This window comes from Hippopotamus amphibius, chromosome X, assembly GCF_030028045.1.
Source record: "Hippopotamus amphibius kiboko isolate mHipAmp2 chromosome X, mHipAmp2.hap2, whole genome shotgun sequence".
In the NCBI taxonomy this organism is placed as follows: Eukaryota; Metazoa; Chordata; class Mammalia; order Artiodactyla; family Hippopotamidae; genus Hippopotamus; species Hippopotamus amphibius.
The window spans coordinates 102,325,432-102,339,202 of NC_080203.1; the positions used below are offsets into that span (position 1 = coordinate 102,325,432).

A 13,771-nucleotide genomic window follows, 5' to 3' on the forward strand; every position below is an offset into this window, starting at 1 on the left:
ACGGGCCTAAGGCCAAGGTCAACCACTCATGCCTCCGTAACCAAAGCAACCATCAAACACCACCACACTTCCCAAAAAGACCGGCGAGCTGTTTCACTCATAAACTGTGCATGACTAGTACTGCTCTCTTTCACTTTAGTAAGTAATGAATTCAGGTTTTTGTTTTACATATTGGATGACAGTCTAATATTTTGAAAGAGGGAAAACCAAGTCTCTTCCTACCTTCTCAGTACAACTGTAAACAAATATATTCCTCCTAAGGAAAGGAAACGACTCTAAACTCCAAGAGTTCAATTGCATGCACTTGCCAAAGACCAGTTCAGCGGGTGAGAAAAATATTAGATTGTCTACATCTTGCTTCTCCTCAAACTAGCTCTATGGTACTAAATATCATCACAGGAAAACATTCATACGGTACAAATTTATTTACAACAAACTGCATCACAGACCAGAGTAACATCCCAGGAATCAGAATCACCTTGGGAATGGTTTTTTAAAAAATACATACCTAGCCCTCTCTCCAAATCAACTAAAATGGAAACTTCACGAGACAGGACCAAACAGCTGTGTTTTTAAAAGCCGCTTAGTGATTCTGATGAGCACTCCTCTAGTTAGAAAGGATCAGCAAGGTCTCCTAAGAGTGACAAGGCCATTTTACTAAGAGACACTGGAGACCTAGCCTCAGACTTTTGGACAAAGCAGACCAAATCAGGCCCATGCTAGATACTCAACAGCTAGAGCTTTCCTAGCTGTCTCCAGATCCAAGAGACTCAAGATGAACCAGGCCTGCTATTATACGCTGAATTCTCTCTGAATCAATCGTTCTCAATCCTACTGGCACAGCTGAATCACCTGGAAGATTATTTTAAAACTATGAAAGCTGGTACCCTCCTCCAGGCCAACTGAATCAGAATCTCTTAGGGTATATAGTATTTTAGGGCTCTTTAGGCAATCCTGATGGGCAAATAGGGTTGAGAACCATGGATCTAGATAGCTTACCTAGTACCTGCACTTGAACCACCCATCCTTTAGTACAAGGCAACTGCAATTTCTCCTAAAACAAATGATGATGAAAAAGCCTATCATACCTTACAGAAAGCACAAAGAAAATCTTCCACAGTGGAACTGTGATCCTTAATTCTATCACCAAACTATTTCACATGCTTACATGTTCAAATGATCAAATAACCAAACGGAAAAGAAGACAAAGAAAAGCCCTCTCCTATCTTTCCCCCTCTATGTCCTTTTCTTGACGAATATTGGGACTCTATATAAAAGGGGACAAAAATGTTCAGTCAAGAATGAAAAGCATTCAGTCAAGGCAAGTGGGATAACAGCCAGAAGAGGAAATTTAAGAGCAGTAATCCAACGATCTTCCTGTCATGAGGAGATAACCCAAACTGGAAGCTGCTATAATGGGTCCAAAGGAGAAAAAGACATAAGAATACATTTTTAAAGTGAACTTCAAATTGGTTTAGTGGTGCATTAGTCACCTATGTCAAAGGTTTAACATGTTTAAATAAAGAAACACAGTCACAGATGACTTTCGACTCAAAGCACATTTTGAAGTGCTTTAAAACAGTACATGATGCTGAACAGTCAATGAATCATAAGTAATGTAGCTCATGGTAGGGTCAAATCAAGAACTTCAGCTATAATTAAAATTGAGAAAGATATTTCAATGTATCTGGATAAAAAGTCAGCTAGTTTCTAAGCAACTACTAAGTGGAAAAGACTTAGTGTTCCGCAAATGCTGTAAAAGGTAGTGCCAATATCCTAACTGCATGTTGCATACAGGAAGTAAAGTTGATTAAATAAGAAAAAACCTTTTCAGATTATAATGCCTATAATAAACACAAAGGGTTATCATTGTAGTAACAGAAAAATAGCAGAGCCATGACCCGTCTAACATCAAGCACCCCACTCCCCACCATACTTTGAACTCGGCTGCTTCTGCATTAAATCAATCCAGCAAGGTCTGAATTAGGTCAGAAGACACATGGGCCTCCACCTGGTGGGAAGAAATTCGATGAGCAGAAAAAACAGCAGCAACCTTCAGAGCTTCATTCCCATTTGTCTGATTCCAGTCCCTGGTGACCAGATGACCTTAAAGAGGGTGTGCTTTCATAAGCCTGTTCCAATCTAGAACACTCCCCTTGACATCCAAAAGCTTTTTAAACACTGAAAAGTAGATACCAATATCTATCAGAATAGCCCAACTGTTGCCATCTCAGACGCTCTGTTCAATCACTCACAATCAACTATGTATTTAATTAGTACCATGCAATGTAGAGATACAAATATAAAGGACTTCCAGTTAAAGATGATGGATTGAACACATCCATTTACCTTTTGGCTATTTCTCAAAACTCCACTGAAAGGACACTAAAAGGATTTTTTTTAACCCACAGTAACAATGAGAATGGAAAAGGAGATAACCGCAATGACATTTTGGAAGCTGTGAGAAAAGCCAAGAATAAAATATTTGCACACAAGCGCCCCCAGAAGGCAGCTCCATGGACTCTTGGAACTAGGGATGAAAGGGGGCTAAAATAAGGAGAATCTGGGAATAGCTTTTTGAAAAGCAATTAGATCCCCTCCAACTTCCAGTCTTTGCCCTCTGCCCCATTCCAGCATGGGTTCAGAGATTTATTTTCCAGCAAGAGTGAACTGGGGAACAAAAGCACGGTGAACATTAGATTCTACCCTTGAAACAGGAGCTTAAACAAAGGTGTATTTATCCTGCATGTGGGGACATCCATATCCCTAACCTTCTTCATCCAGAAAGAAGATTGGAAGATTCTTCTATAGGAAATCTGATCAGACCAGAGGAAAAGACCTAAAGAGACTGACCTTGGTTCCAAAACTCAACTGCCCAGCCAAATCACCCAATGTCCAATCAACAAACTCCCACTTCTATGCTGAGTTTCCAATTAGCATTTTTAGTGTTCCACTCTTAAACATATACAGAACAGAGAGCAAATGGGTACCAGAAATTTGAGGTAAGTATGTAGTATGCCAGATAACAGAGAAGCTTAGAGGAAACTGCAGAGAGAAGCAAACTTTTTAAAAAAAATTATTAATATTGTCAGAAGGATTTTAAAATATTACATTTATGAAACAAGAGCAGGGTGCTAGAAAAGGAAACCAGAGAGCTCCTAGAAATCAACATATAAAACAAACAAAAAAATGCAATAACAGGCAAGGTAAACTGGGAGAGATCTCCCAGAAAGTAGGAGAAAAAGACAAAGAGAATTAGAAAACAGAGGGAGAGAAAATTAGAGGATCTAAGAGGTCCAACATTGAAATAGAACAGAGAAAATGAAGGGAAATTTTAAATTTAAAAAAAATTCAAGAAAATTTCCCCAAATGGAAGAACCTGAGTTTGCAGACTGAAAGGGTACAGAGGAAAGAGATAAAAATAAACACACGCCAAGGGGTAGTATTGTGAAATTTCAGAGCACTAGGAATAAGAGAGATTCCAGAAGCTTTCAAAGAAAAGCAGAATTTAAGAAGGGTCAAAATAACCTTTGATTTCTCAACAGTAACAAGAGTAAGAGACCTGGGGGAGAAGAGGAAGTGACAGCAAAATTCTGAGGGTAAATGATTTACAAACTAGAATTCTATACTCAGCCAAAGTATCAAATTAAGTACAAGAGCTGTAATAAGATTTGCACACTTGCAAGGCCTCAAGAAATTAACCTCCCAAGAACTCTTTTCCAGAAAGTTACTAGGAGATTTGCTCCACCAAAATGGATGAACAACCAAGAAAGAGGAAGACTGGACATCTAGAAAGCCAAGGATCCAACATAAAAGCAGACAGGATTCCCCAGGATGATGGTAAAGGGAGATTATAATGATGTCAGCTGTTTCAAAGGCCCAGAGAACACTATCCCAGATTGAAGGTCAGAATGCTCTAGGGGAAATGTCTCTAAGAATAGGAAACTGATAGGATACATAAAGTGTTTCAATATAGCAAGTGAACATATGCAGTTCTTGGGGAGAATATGGGGATAATTTAGTGATGAATGAAGAAAATTAAAAAGCAAAGGATAAAATAAGGCAATTTTTAACTTAAGGGAAACCAAAAAGATGTGCAAGCAATCATAATAGACACTACATGGTTCAGCTGTGAATAGGCTTACCTAATTGCATCAATGTGATCACTGACTACTGCTCTTAACCAAGATGATATATGATAATGATAAAATGATAAAAGATATATTGGGGTCTACTCAATTCAGGAAAGATGTGAGTGAGGGAGAAAGGGGTGGGAGGGCTAGATCCTGATCTTCCATAGTAGGGGGACAATATATGACACCTAATACTGAAAAGTCCAGCAGTAGTAGTTTAACTACATTACTTTGAAATGAAGGAAACATGCTAAAAGCAGCAGCTAGTAAAAACTGGTAAACATTCTATTGAAATAACCTGGCATATAAGACAGTCAATGAATGTTTGTTGAATTTCACTGATATGCAAAAGAATAAGTATAAACTCTAGTATGTGCCCAAATTCAAACACTTTGTAAAACATTAGGGGCTGTTCTTTAAGACTTTTTCCAGTCTATTTAACCCAAGTACCTAAACTTTCTGGATGACAAAAGAAACATTTTGACTATTACTTCTTTTAACTTTCCCCCCAAAAAGATTAGTGATGCTTCCCAAGTTTTAAAAAAATCACTGATATTTCACCATAAGAGAATTTGATAGCATTACTGATAAAGCTAATTGCCTCCTTGGATAATCAAAGAAAAAACCAAATCCAACATACACTGGAATGAAGCAAGGATATTTCACTTCAGAATATTATTTAGTGGACGTAGCCTGTGGTGGATTTAAATCTAAGCTTAGAACACAGATGAGTGTTTAAAATATATTAAAATTTTCTAAAAACAGAATTTACCTTACCTACTATATAGCACAGGGAACTCTACTCAGTACTCTGTAATGGCCTATATGGGAATAGAATCTAAAAAAGAGTGGATATATGTATATGCATAACTGATTCACTTTGCTGTACAACAGAAACTAACACAACATTGTAAATCAACTATACTCCAATAAAAATTGAAAAAAAAACCAGAATTTACCTTGTAAGCATCATATTGATAGTTTTCCTGTTGTTGAAAAACTGTATTTGTCATGGACAGATTTTTTTGTATTAGGGTAAGATAGATACCTTTTTAATTAAAGCTTAGCAAATAAAATTCCAATTAAAATTTTAGATAACTAAAATGTCCGGCAAACTAGCCGATCATAAAAACATAATAATTGAACTATCATTAGGACAATCAAGTCTTATACAGTCTTTTACTCCACCTTTCCACACATCACTGTCAGGAACACATTTAAACCACCACAGGTAGACAGGAAATATCATTTTAAAAAGCCTCCCAAATGAGATGAGTTGAAATAAATACATGAGCCCAAGAGTAGTCAATAAAATTTCATTTATTCATTCATTCATTAAATAAATACTTCTGGAGTAAACCTACTATGTGCCAGGCACTGTTTGCTAGTCTCAAAGTACAGGATAACTTACACCTAGGTGTGTTTTTCTCCTCTTCTATAAACCTGAAAATGAAACACACAAATCAAGGAGAATAAAGGAGCCATTTACCTAACATTCAGGTGATGCTATTTAACTGGAGGACCGATCATCCCATCCATTTCAATCCTATTATATAAAGAACTACCTACCTTTGTCTCCAAATAAAGAATTATGGTACACCACGGAGAATGTTTTTCTTCTTACTTGCGATTGTGTTGAGAATGCTCAGGTATGGTGGTTCCAAACAACAGTATATATAGGTAGTTTTGCATAAGACTCTCTTTTTCTACGTAGGACTTACTAGTATACTATATAAAGTCCAATACTATGTAAAGTGCAGAGGTTGTAGGCACTGCTGACATTTTGAGCCATATAATTCCTTCTTGTGAGGGGCTGTCCTGTACCCTGTAGTATGCTTAGCAGCACCTGTGGCCTCTAGCAACTAGATGCCAATAGCACCCCACTCCCAGCTGGGACTAAAAAATGTCTCCAGACGTTGCCAAATATTGGGGGGGGGAGGCAAGAGGCAAAACTGTCCCCTGTTGAGAACCACTGCTTTAGATGAACATCTGAGAGAGGGAGAGTGATTATAGATAGAAGAGGAGGCCAGATAAAAGGAAGATCTCTCTTTCATAACTGTAGGTACATCAATCTCTTGATGCTACAGGTCTACCACCATTTTAAGCTCAAATGTCTTCTAGTCCTAAATCTAAACTGAGGTAAGGGAGGAGTAGTCCCATTAAAATGATTCACAGAAAACAGGAAGGAAAAAATTCTGCCTAATCTTTCCATCTTCCACTTAAAAGAATACCAAGATCATCTTTTTTGTTAATTACCTAACATAACCCCAGAGGTTTTGACAAATATTTGAGTACCTACTATGTGCCAGACGGTTCTAGGTGCCAGAGAAAGATACATTTAACAACTGCATTTACTAAATTGATAATGTCACTCTTATAGATAGTATTTTCTCCGTAATCTTGCATTTGGCGAAGGATTCTTAAATATGACACCAAAAGCACAAGCAACTAAAGAAAAATAGGCAGATTGGACTTTATCAAAATAAAAAACGTCTGTACTTCAAAGGACACCACCAAGAAAGTGAATAAACAACACATAGGAGAAAATATTTGCAAATGATATATCTGATAAGAGACGAATCAAGAATATATAAAGGACACATACAACCCAATAATTTAAAAAATTAACCAAAATAAAAATTGGGCAAAAGATGTGAATAGACATTTCTTCAAGTAGGATACGCAAGTGACCAATAAGCACATACAAAGATGCTCTACGTATACCCAAAGAAAACCATAATCCCAAAAGAAACTTGTACCATAATGTTTATTGCAGCACTATTTACAATAGCCAGGACATGGAAGCAACCGAAATGCCCATCAACAAATGAATGGATACAGAAGATGTGGCATATATATACAATGGAATATTACTCAGCTATAAGAAGGGATGAGATGGAGCTATATGTAATGAGGTGGATAGAACTACAATCTGTCATACAGAGTGAAGTAAGTCAGAAAGAGAAGGACAAATATTGTATGCTAACTCACATATACGGAATCTAAAAATGGTACTGATGAACTCAGTGACAAGAACAAGGATGTAGATACAGAGAATGGACTGGAGAACTCGAGGTATGGGAGGGGGCAGGGGGTGAAGGGGAAACTGAGACGAAGCGAGAGAGTAGCACAGACATATATATACTACCAACTGTAAAATAGTCAGGGGGAAGTTGCTGTATAACAAAAGGAGTCCAACTCGAGGATGGAAGATGCCTTAGAGGACTGGGGCAGGGAGGGTGGGGGGGACTCGAGGGGGGGAGTCAAGGAAGGGAGGGAAGACAGGGATATGTGTATAAAAACAGATGATTGAACCTGGTGTACCCCCCAAAAATAATAAAAACAAATAAAATTAAAAAAAAAAAAGATGCTCTATGTCAATACAAAGATGCTCGACGTCATTACTCATCAAGGAAATTCAAATCAAAACCACAATGAGATACCCACTAGGATGGCTACAGTTTTAAAAGTCAGACAATAACAAATGTTGGCAAGTATGTGGAGAAATCAAAATACTTATATACTGCTGGCAGGAATGTAAAATGGTGCAGCCACTTTGGAAAACTGTCTGGCAGTTCTTCAAATGATTAATCACAAAGTTACCATATGACCCAGCAACTCTACGCCTCACCTGGGTATATACCCAAGAGAAATGAAGACATATGTTCACACAAAAGCTTGTACATAAATGTTTATAGCACTGTTACTCATAATAGCTAAAAGACAGAAACAACCCAAATGTCTATCAGTGGACAAATGAATGAACAAAATGTGATATAGGCATAAAGTGGAATATTATTTAGCCATAAAAAGGAATAAACATGGGTGAATTTTGAGATCGTTTTGCTAAGCAAAAGTAGCTATTCACAAAAGACCACATACTATATGATTTCATTTAGATGAAATGTTCAGAAATGGGAAATCTATAGATATAGAAAGTAGATTAGTGATTGCTTAGGGTGGTGGGGGTTATTGGGAGGAAAAGGGGAATGATAGCTAAAGGGTATGGGGTTTCTTTTTCAGGTAATAAAAATGTTCTAAAATTGACTGGGGGTGATGGTTGCACATATCTGTGAATATACTAAAAACTACTGAATTGTACACTTTAAAAAGGGTAATTATATGTTATATGAATTACATCTCAATAAAGCGGTTTAAAAAAACAGCATATGGAAAACACAGCATCTGGACCATGGTTTATTAATGAAAATGTCTTACTGAAAATACCCTTGCATCTGGAGAGATCACATTCTTTGGTTGTGAAGTATGAAATGATTATTGAATGCTATTTAAAATACTGAAAATGCTTTAGGTAAATATTTAAGACTATAGAAATCCTGAAAGTAGGAAAAAAATTAAAATGCAGGCATCAAGGAACTTCAGAGGACATAAAATTTTGTGCTTAAGATGTATCAGAGTGCATTAAGTAATTAGATTCATGAGGTGGGGCGGGTAAGCAAGAAGAGTGAAAGAGCTCATAAGAAAAGCCTTCGTCTAGAAGAATCCCTTCTTTACCAGCCTGCAGTGATGCTGAAAGATTTTTCAGGAAGCTAAAAATAATCACCCATATGATTTACTCCAGTAACAAATAGGAAGTCAAGTAAATACTAAAGGGCCAAACACAAAGAGATTTAATGAAACAAACAAAAAAAAGCGAAACCAGTTCTTAGGAATGGCTACTGGGAAGTTTCAGCAGCCTGCATGCATTATTGCTTTTCCAAGAACATAATATATGATCTGTGCAGAGCTCACAATTCCACTGCTGAAAATTTTCAACCTGTGTCGTTTTCAGTCCAAATAAAGTCCATTTCTGTGGTTGCCTTGTGTGACACACCAGTTAATCTATCTTATCTCACTGCAGAGTTCTTGATTTGCCTGGTCCCCAAAGTCCACAGTTTCCCGACCTGAAGAATCACTGATGCCAGTGACAAGGAATGTCCGCGGGGTGGGGGGTGGGGGGGTGCTACAGGACATTAGGGATTTTTTTTTAATCCTTAATAAATCTCAGTTCCTGCCTTGGTCATTACAAACAGCCCGTTTCACCATCAAGCCGAGTCTGGGTACCTCATAAAGCAATGTGCTCCAGTTTCAAACCAAAATTAGAGCTAATTGGGGAGGGGGGGAGTAGAAGGCAAAGAGAAAAACAACCAAAGACGGGATTGGCTTTTTCTGAGGAGCCTCAGGTTTCAAAATGACTGCCTTGAAAGCTGAAATGACCCAGAATATTTGGGGGGGGGGGGAGTAGTGACAGACATTCATTCTCCTGCACGGTGGCTGAGGCTTAGTGTAGGAAAGGAGAACTTGGGGAGAAGGGAGTCGTCTACATGGAAAGAGAAATAACGGGGAATGGTCTTTAGGTACCATCTACTTCAAATGAATCACTGCAGTGTCAGCCCTGCACTGATTCCACGAATTGCCAAACAGGATGAGGTAAGGCACAAGCCTGGAGGCTCCCCCCCTCCCCGCGCCCCACTCCTCCCCCTCCTCCCGCGCGCAGAAGGGCGCATAGCTCCGCGAGGTGCACCACGCAGCCCCCTGAGGCTTCGACTGAGGGGCTGACGTCACCCTTCTGCATTGAGCTTCAAGGACTGGTAGCGGCACCAGTTAGATGGGGAGTAGAGTTGGGGCGCTATTGCTGTCACCAAGTGGCGGGGGTCCTTCCCCAGGGCTCTGCGGATTGGGTTCACGCAATGACAGAAAGATGAGTGTAAGTGTGCAAGGACGTGGGAAAAGGGTCCTAAGACCCATCTCCTGGGTCGCCAAGAAAGCGCAAAGATGCCCCTGGTTTATGTAAGACCCTCTACCCTTCGTGCGTCTCCGCGCGGCAGCTGCGCCCGTCGTCCCCCATCAGCGCGTTTGGGGGCCTTTGGTCGCCCTTGCCCAGCCAGGCAGCGCAGAGCCACGGCACCTGCCTCTCGCAGCCCCGCGGGATCGGGAATAACTGGGAATCTGGGATCAAACCCTGCGCTCTCGCGCCTGCTCCCAGCCGGCCACAGGTTAGCTCCAAGAGGCACCGCGAACGGGCTGGTAGGGACGATGGGGAGAGGTGTCCAGAGAGGAAAACAGACGAATAAACCCGCAACTTTCCCCAGAGGCTGACCCTAACCCGCGAGCTTAAGAAAAATAAGTCAATGCATTAAAAAAATATTTTGGAAAGGTGCAAACAACCTGCAGTCACCGCCACCACGCAGCTTGCACCCTGCACCGGGCGGGGTCCAGAGTCCGAGCAGCCCCAAGCCTGCACCCCGCCATCCTGCAGCCTCAGCCCAGCGCCTGCCTCCTTAAGGAGGGGACCGAGATTTGATTTTTGCTTTGCGTTTTTTTCCTCCCCCTTCCCTTCCCGAAGCATCACTACACGGACCGATGGACGGCGGCCCTGCCGCCGGTCCGGCGTGGCCACTCACCCAGAAGACGAAGGAGTAGATGATGAGGAGGGTTTTGAGACAGGTTATCACAGGTTTGGTCTCCATTCTCCTCGATGCCATACTACAGAGCTCCCGCGGCGGCGGCGGCGGCGGCGGCGGCGGCGGCGGCGGCAGGCGGCGGGCGGGCGCGCGGGAGGGGGGAGGAGGCGGGGCGGGGCGGGGCGGGGGCGCGTGCCGCAAGAGGCCCCGTGCGCGCGCTGGCGAGACGTTGCGCGTGCGTGAGCGCGCACCCGGCGCAGCGCCCACTGAAGGAACCGGCCGGCAGAGACTGCGCATGCGGAGAAGGCCGCCCGCCTCCGCGAGCCCGCGCAGGCTCAGACCCCCGGCCTAGGAGCGGGGCAGGGCAGCTAGGAGCGAGTAGGAGGACCTGGAGGCCGGGTCGAAGGTCAGGGCCTTATCTTGGCCGCCGTGGCACGTAAGTTTCTGCTTTGTACACAGTAGGGCTTTACATTTGCAGGGGTGTCTGCACCTGGTTTATTGCTATCCCCGGAAAGCAATCAGGTTTCTGCATTTGGACGCCCCACCAGGCCGCCTGAGATGGAAGTGGCCCAGTAGTCATGTCCTTGGAACAAGCAGGTCTTGTCTGTGCCAGTAACAGACTGTGACAGGTGGCCGGAGATGCAGCTGGAGGGATGGTCAGGAGCCTGGGAGCTCAGACACCCCCAATCCTTGCCACCACGGGAGCTCCGTGTTTTAAATTTCCTCACATTTTGAAACGATGAAGCCGAATGACAAGCAGTTTCTGTATGAAGGTAAGATTCTTTCTGCACATACAATGTATAGCAGATAACAGAAAAAAATATTTAAAGACCCGGAGACTCATTTTTCCCACCCTAACAAGTACAGACCGCTTCACACTCAGGAGGGAGAACTGTTTCAAGGTCAAAAAATAAGGTTCAAAAACAATTCAGAAGGTCCTCAAGAAGCCAAACATAGAGTTACCATATGACCCAGCGATTCCACTCCTAAGTATAGACCCAAGAGAAATGAAAACATGTCCACGCAAAAGCCTATCCGTGAATGTTCGTAGCACCATTTACCATAGCCAAAAAGCAGAAACAACCCCCATGTCCATCAATTATGAATGGATGAACATAATGTAGTACATCCGTACAATGGAAACTTATTTGGCCACGAAAAGGAATGAAGTCCTGGTACATGCTTTAACGTGTACGAACCTTGAAAATATGCTAAGTGAAAGAAGCCAGACACAGAAGACTGCATATTGAATGTTCCATTTATAGGCAACATCCAGAATGGATAGATGCATAGAGACAGAAATAGATTAGTGGTTGCAGGGGGTGGCAGGAATGAGGAGTGACTGTCAATGAATAGGGGGTTTCTTTGGGGAGTGACAGAAATGTTCTGGAATTAGATTGTGGTGATGGTTGCACAATTGCATGAATATACTAAAAACCACTGAATTGCACACTTTAAAAGGGTGAATTTTATGGCACGTGAATTATATCCCAATAAAAAAGTAATGTACACTCCACCCAGATTTCCTGTGGCTGGTTTGTAGAGGAGCACACAGTACAGATTCTGTGAGAGATTTCACTTGATTCCTGAGAGATCTGCAGTCAAAACAGCAACACCGTCACAGGCTAACTCAATTGTGGATGATGTTAAGGATACTTTTTGTGAAAGAGCGAAAAATAGAGTCAGTAAAGCTTGAGGAAAGCCTGCCAAGGTCAGTTGCAGGAGTAATTATTACCGCCAGTGGGTTTGTACATGGTCCCAGGTCAGTGAGGTCATTGTATAAACAGGACACAAATATGAGGAAGAGGTGAACTTGCTTAAGGTAATGATCAACCATAACAAAGAGGTATGTGGGCATAGAGGGGAATGGAGAAGAATATGGATGCAGGTGAAAAAAAGATGAGGGAACAAATCGGCAAGTTTTCCCTTATAAAGGAAGACCTTGCACAATGATTCTCTGCTCTGGTTGCTGGAGAACTTAAAAAACAGCAACAAAGCTATGACTGCCTGTGCCCAATCACAGGTAGCCTGAGTCATTCAGTCTGCAGTGAGGGCTCAGCACTTTTTAAAGCTCTTCAGGTGGTCCTAATAGGAATCAAGAGCAGAGGGATACTGTCCCTACTGCAATGAGCTCAAACCCAATTTCAGAATGGAGCTTTCTCCTTCACTTTTACAGTCCCTGGGCAGCAGCAAAAAAGGATACTGAAGACTTCAAACCCAGTGAGTATTCTTAGCCAGAAAAGGTCTTGCCCATGCCTAATTACTCTGTAAAGGGGTCAGAAACCTCAGTTTTCAACCCGACAGGGACACGGCTGAGCATCATAGATAATTTCATGAGTCCGTATATGATATTCACAGAGGGTGCCCATCAGCTCAGCTAACTCACCATTTCACAGTTTGGAGATTTTGGGGGTCCAGATTCTTGAAAACTTGGGCTGTTCTAACAAAAATAAATTATTTAAATGTCAAGATAAATATGAATGTTCAGTAATGTAATTAATGGGTAAATCACCATAGTTCATAGCTAGATCCTTGCTACTCAGATTGTGGTCTGTGATATAAAAATGACAAACCATGCCAGTTTCCCCAGGAGTGAGGGGTTTCCCTTAACTCTGGATTTTTATTGCTAAAACCAAAACCAGTCGGCACCCTATCAGTGAACTAGCAGCACTGGTATCAGCTGGGAGAGCTTATTGAAAATGCAGAACCTCGAGTCTCACCCCAAGCCCATGGTAACAAAATCCCCAGGGGATTCAGATGCATGGTAATATCAGTTTGTCGTGGATTGAATTGTGTCCTCCAAAACAATATGTTGAAGTCCTAACCCCGTTGCTTCAGACTGTGACCTTATTTGGAAATAGTGTTTTTGCGGATGTAAGTACTGTATTTAAGTTAAGAGGAGATCATCCTGGAGTAAGGTGGGCCCTTAATCCAATATGAATATCCTTAAAAGAAGAAGAGACCCAGGAAGAGGGCCATGTGAAGACACAGAGACAGAGTAAACACCGTGTGACTGGTTGAAGTGATGCAGCTGCAAGCGAAAAGCACCAAGGATTGATTGTCACCACTAGAAGCCAGGAAGAGGCAAGCAAGGATTCTACCCAGCCTCAGAGGAAGCATGGCCCTACTGACACTTTGATTGCAGACTTCTGGCCTTCAGAACTGTGAGAAAGTAAAATTTAAAAAAATGTTTAAATTACTACAAGCCACCCATTTGGGAGTATTTTGTTACAA

At 41.7% G+C, this 13,771-nt stretch overlaps 2 protein-coding genes across 6 annotated transcripts in view; one reads left to right on the forward strand and one right to left on the reverse strand.

Annotated features, from left to right (window-relative positions):
• TSPAN7 (tetraspanin 7) overlaps positions 1-10,710 on the reverse strand; it is a 135,645-nt gene extending 124,935 nt beyond the window's left edge. The window contains exon 1 of the mRNA XM_057719299.1: positions 10,538-10,710. Within this exon, the coding sequence (XP_057575282.1) occupies positions 10,538-10,618 (81 nt within the window). The 5' untranslated portion in view covers positions 10,619-10,710. The remainder of the gene's footprint in view (positions 1-10,537) is intronic.
• Positions 10,711-10,895: 185 nt separating this feature from the next.
• Positions 10,896-13,771, forward strand: part of LOC130841594 (uncharacterized) — a 179,199-nt gene continuing 176,323 nt past the window's right edge. For all 5 annotated transcript variants that reach the window (XM_057717702.1, XM_057717703.1, XM_057717701.1 and 2 more), the window contains exon 1: positions 10,896-11,310. The gene's annotated coding sequence lies outside the window, so the exon portion shown is untranslated. The remainder of the gene's footprint in view (positions 11,311-13,771) is intronic.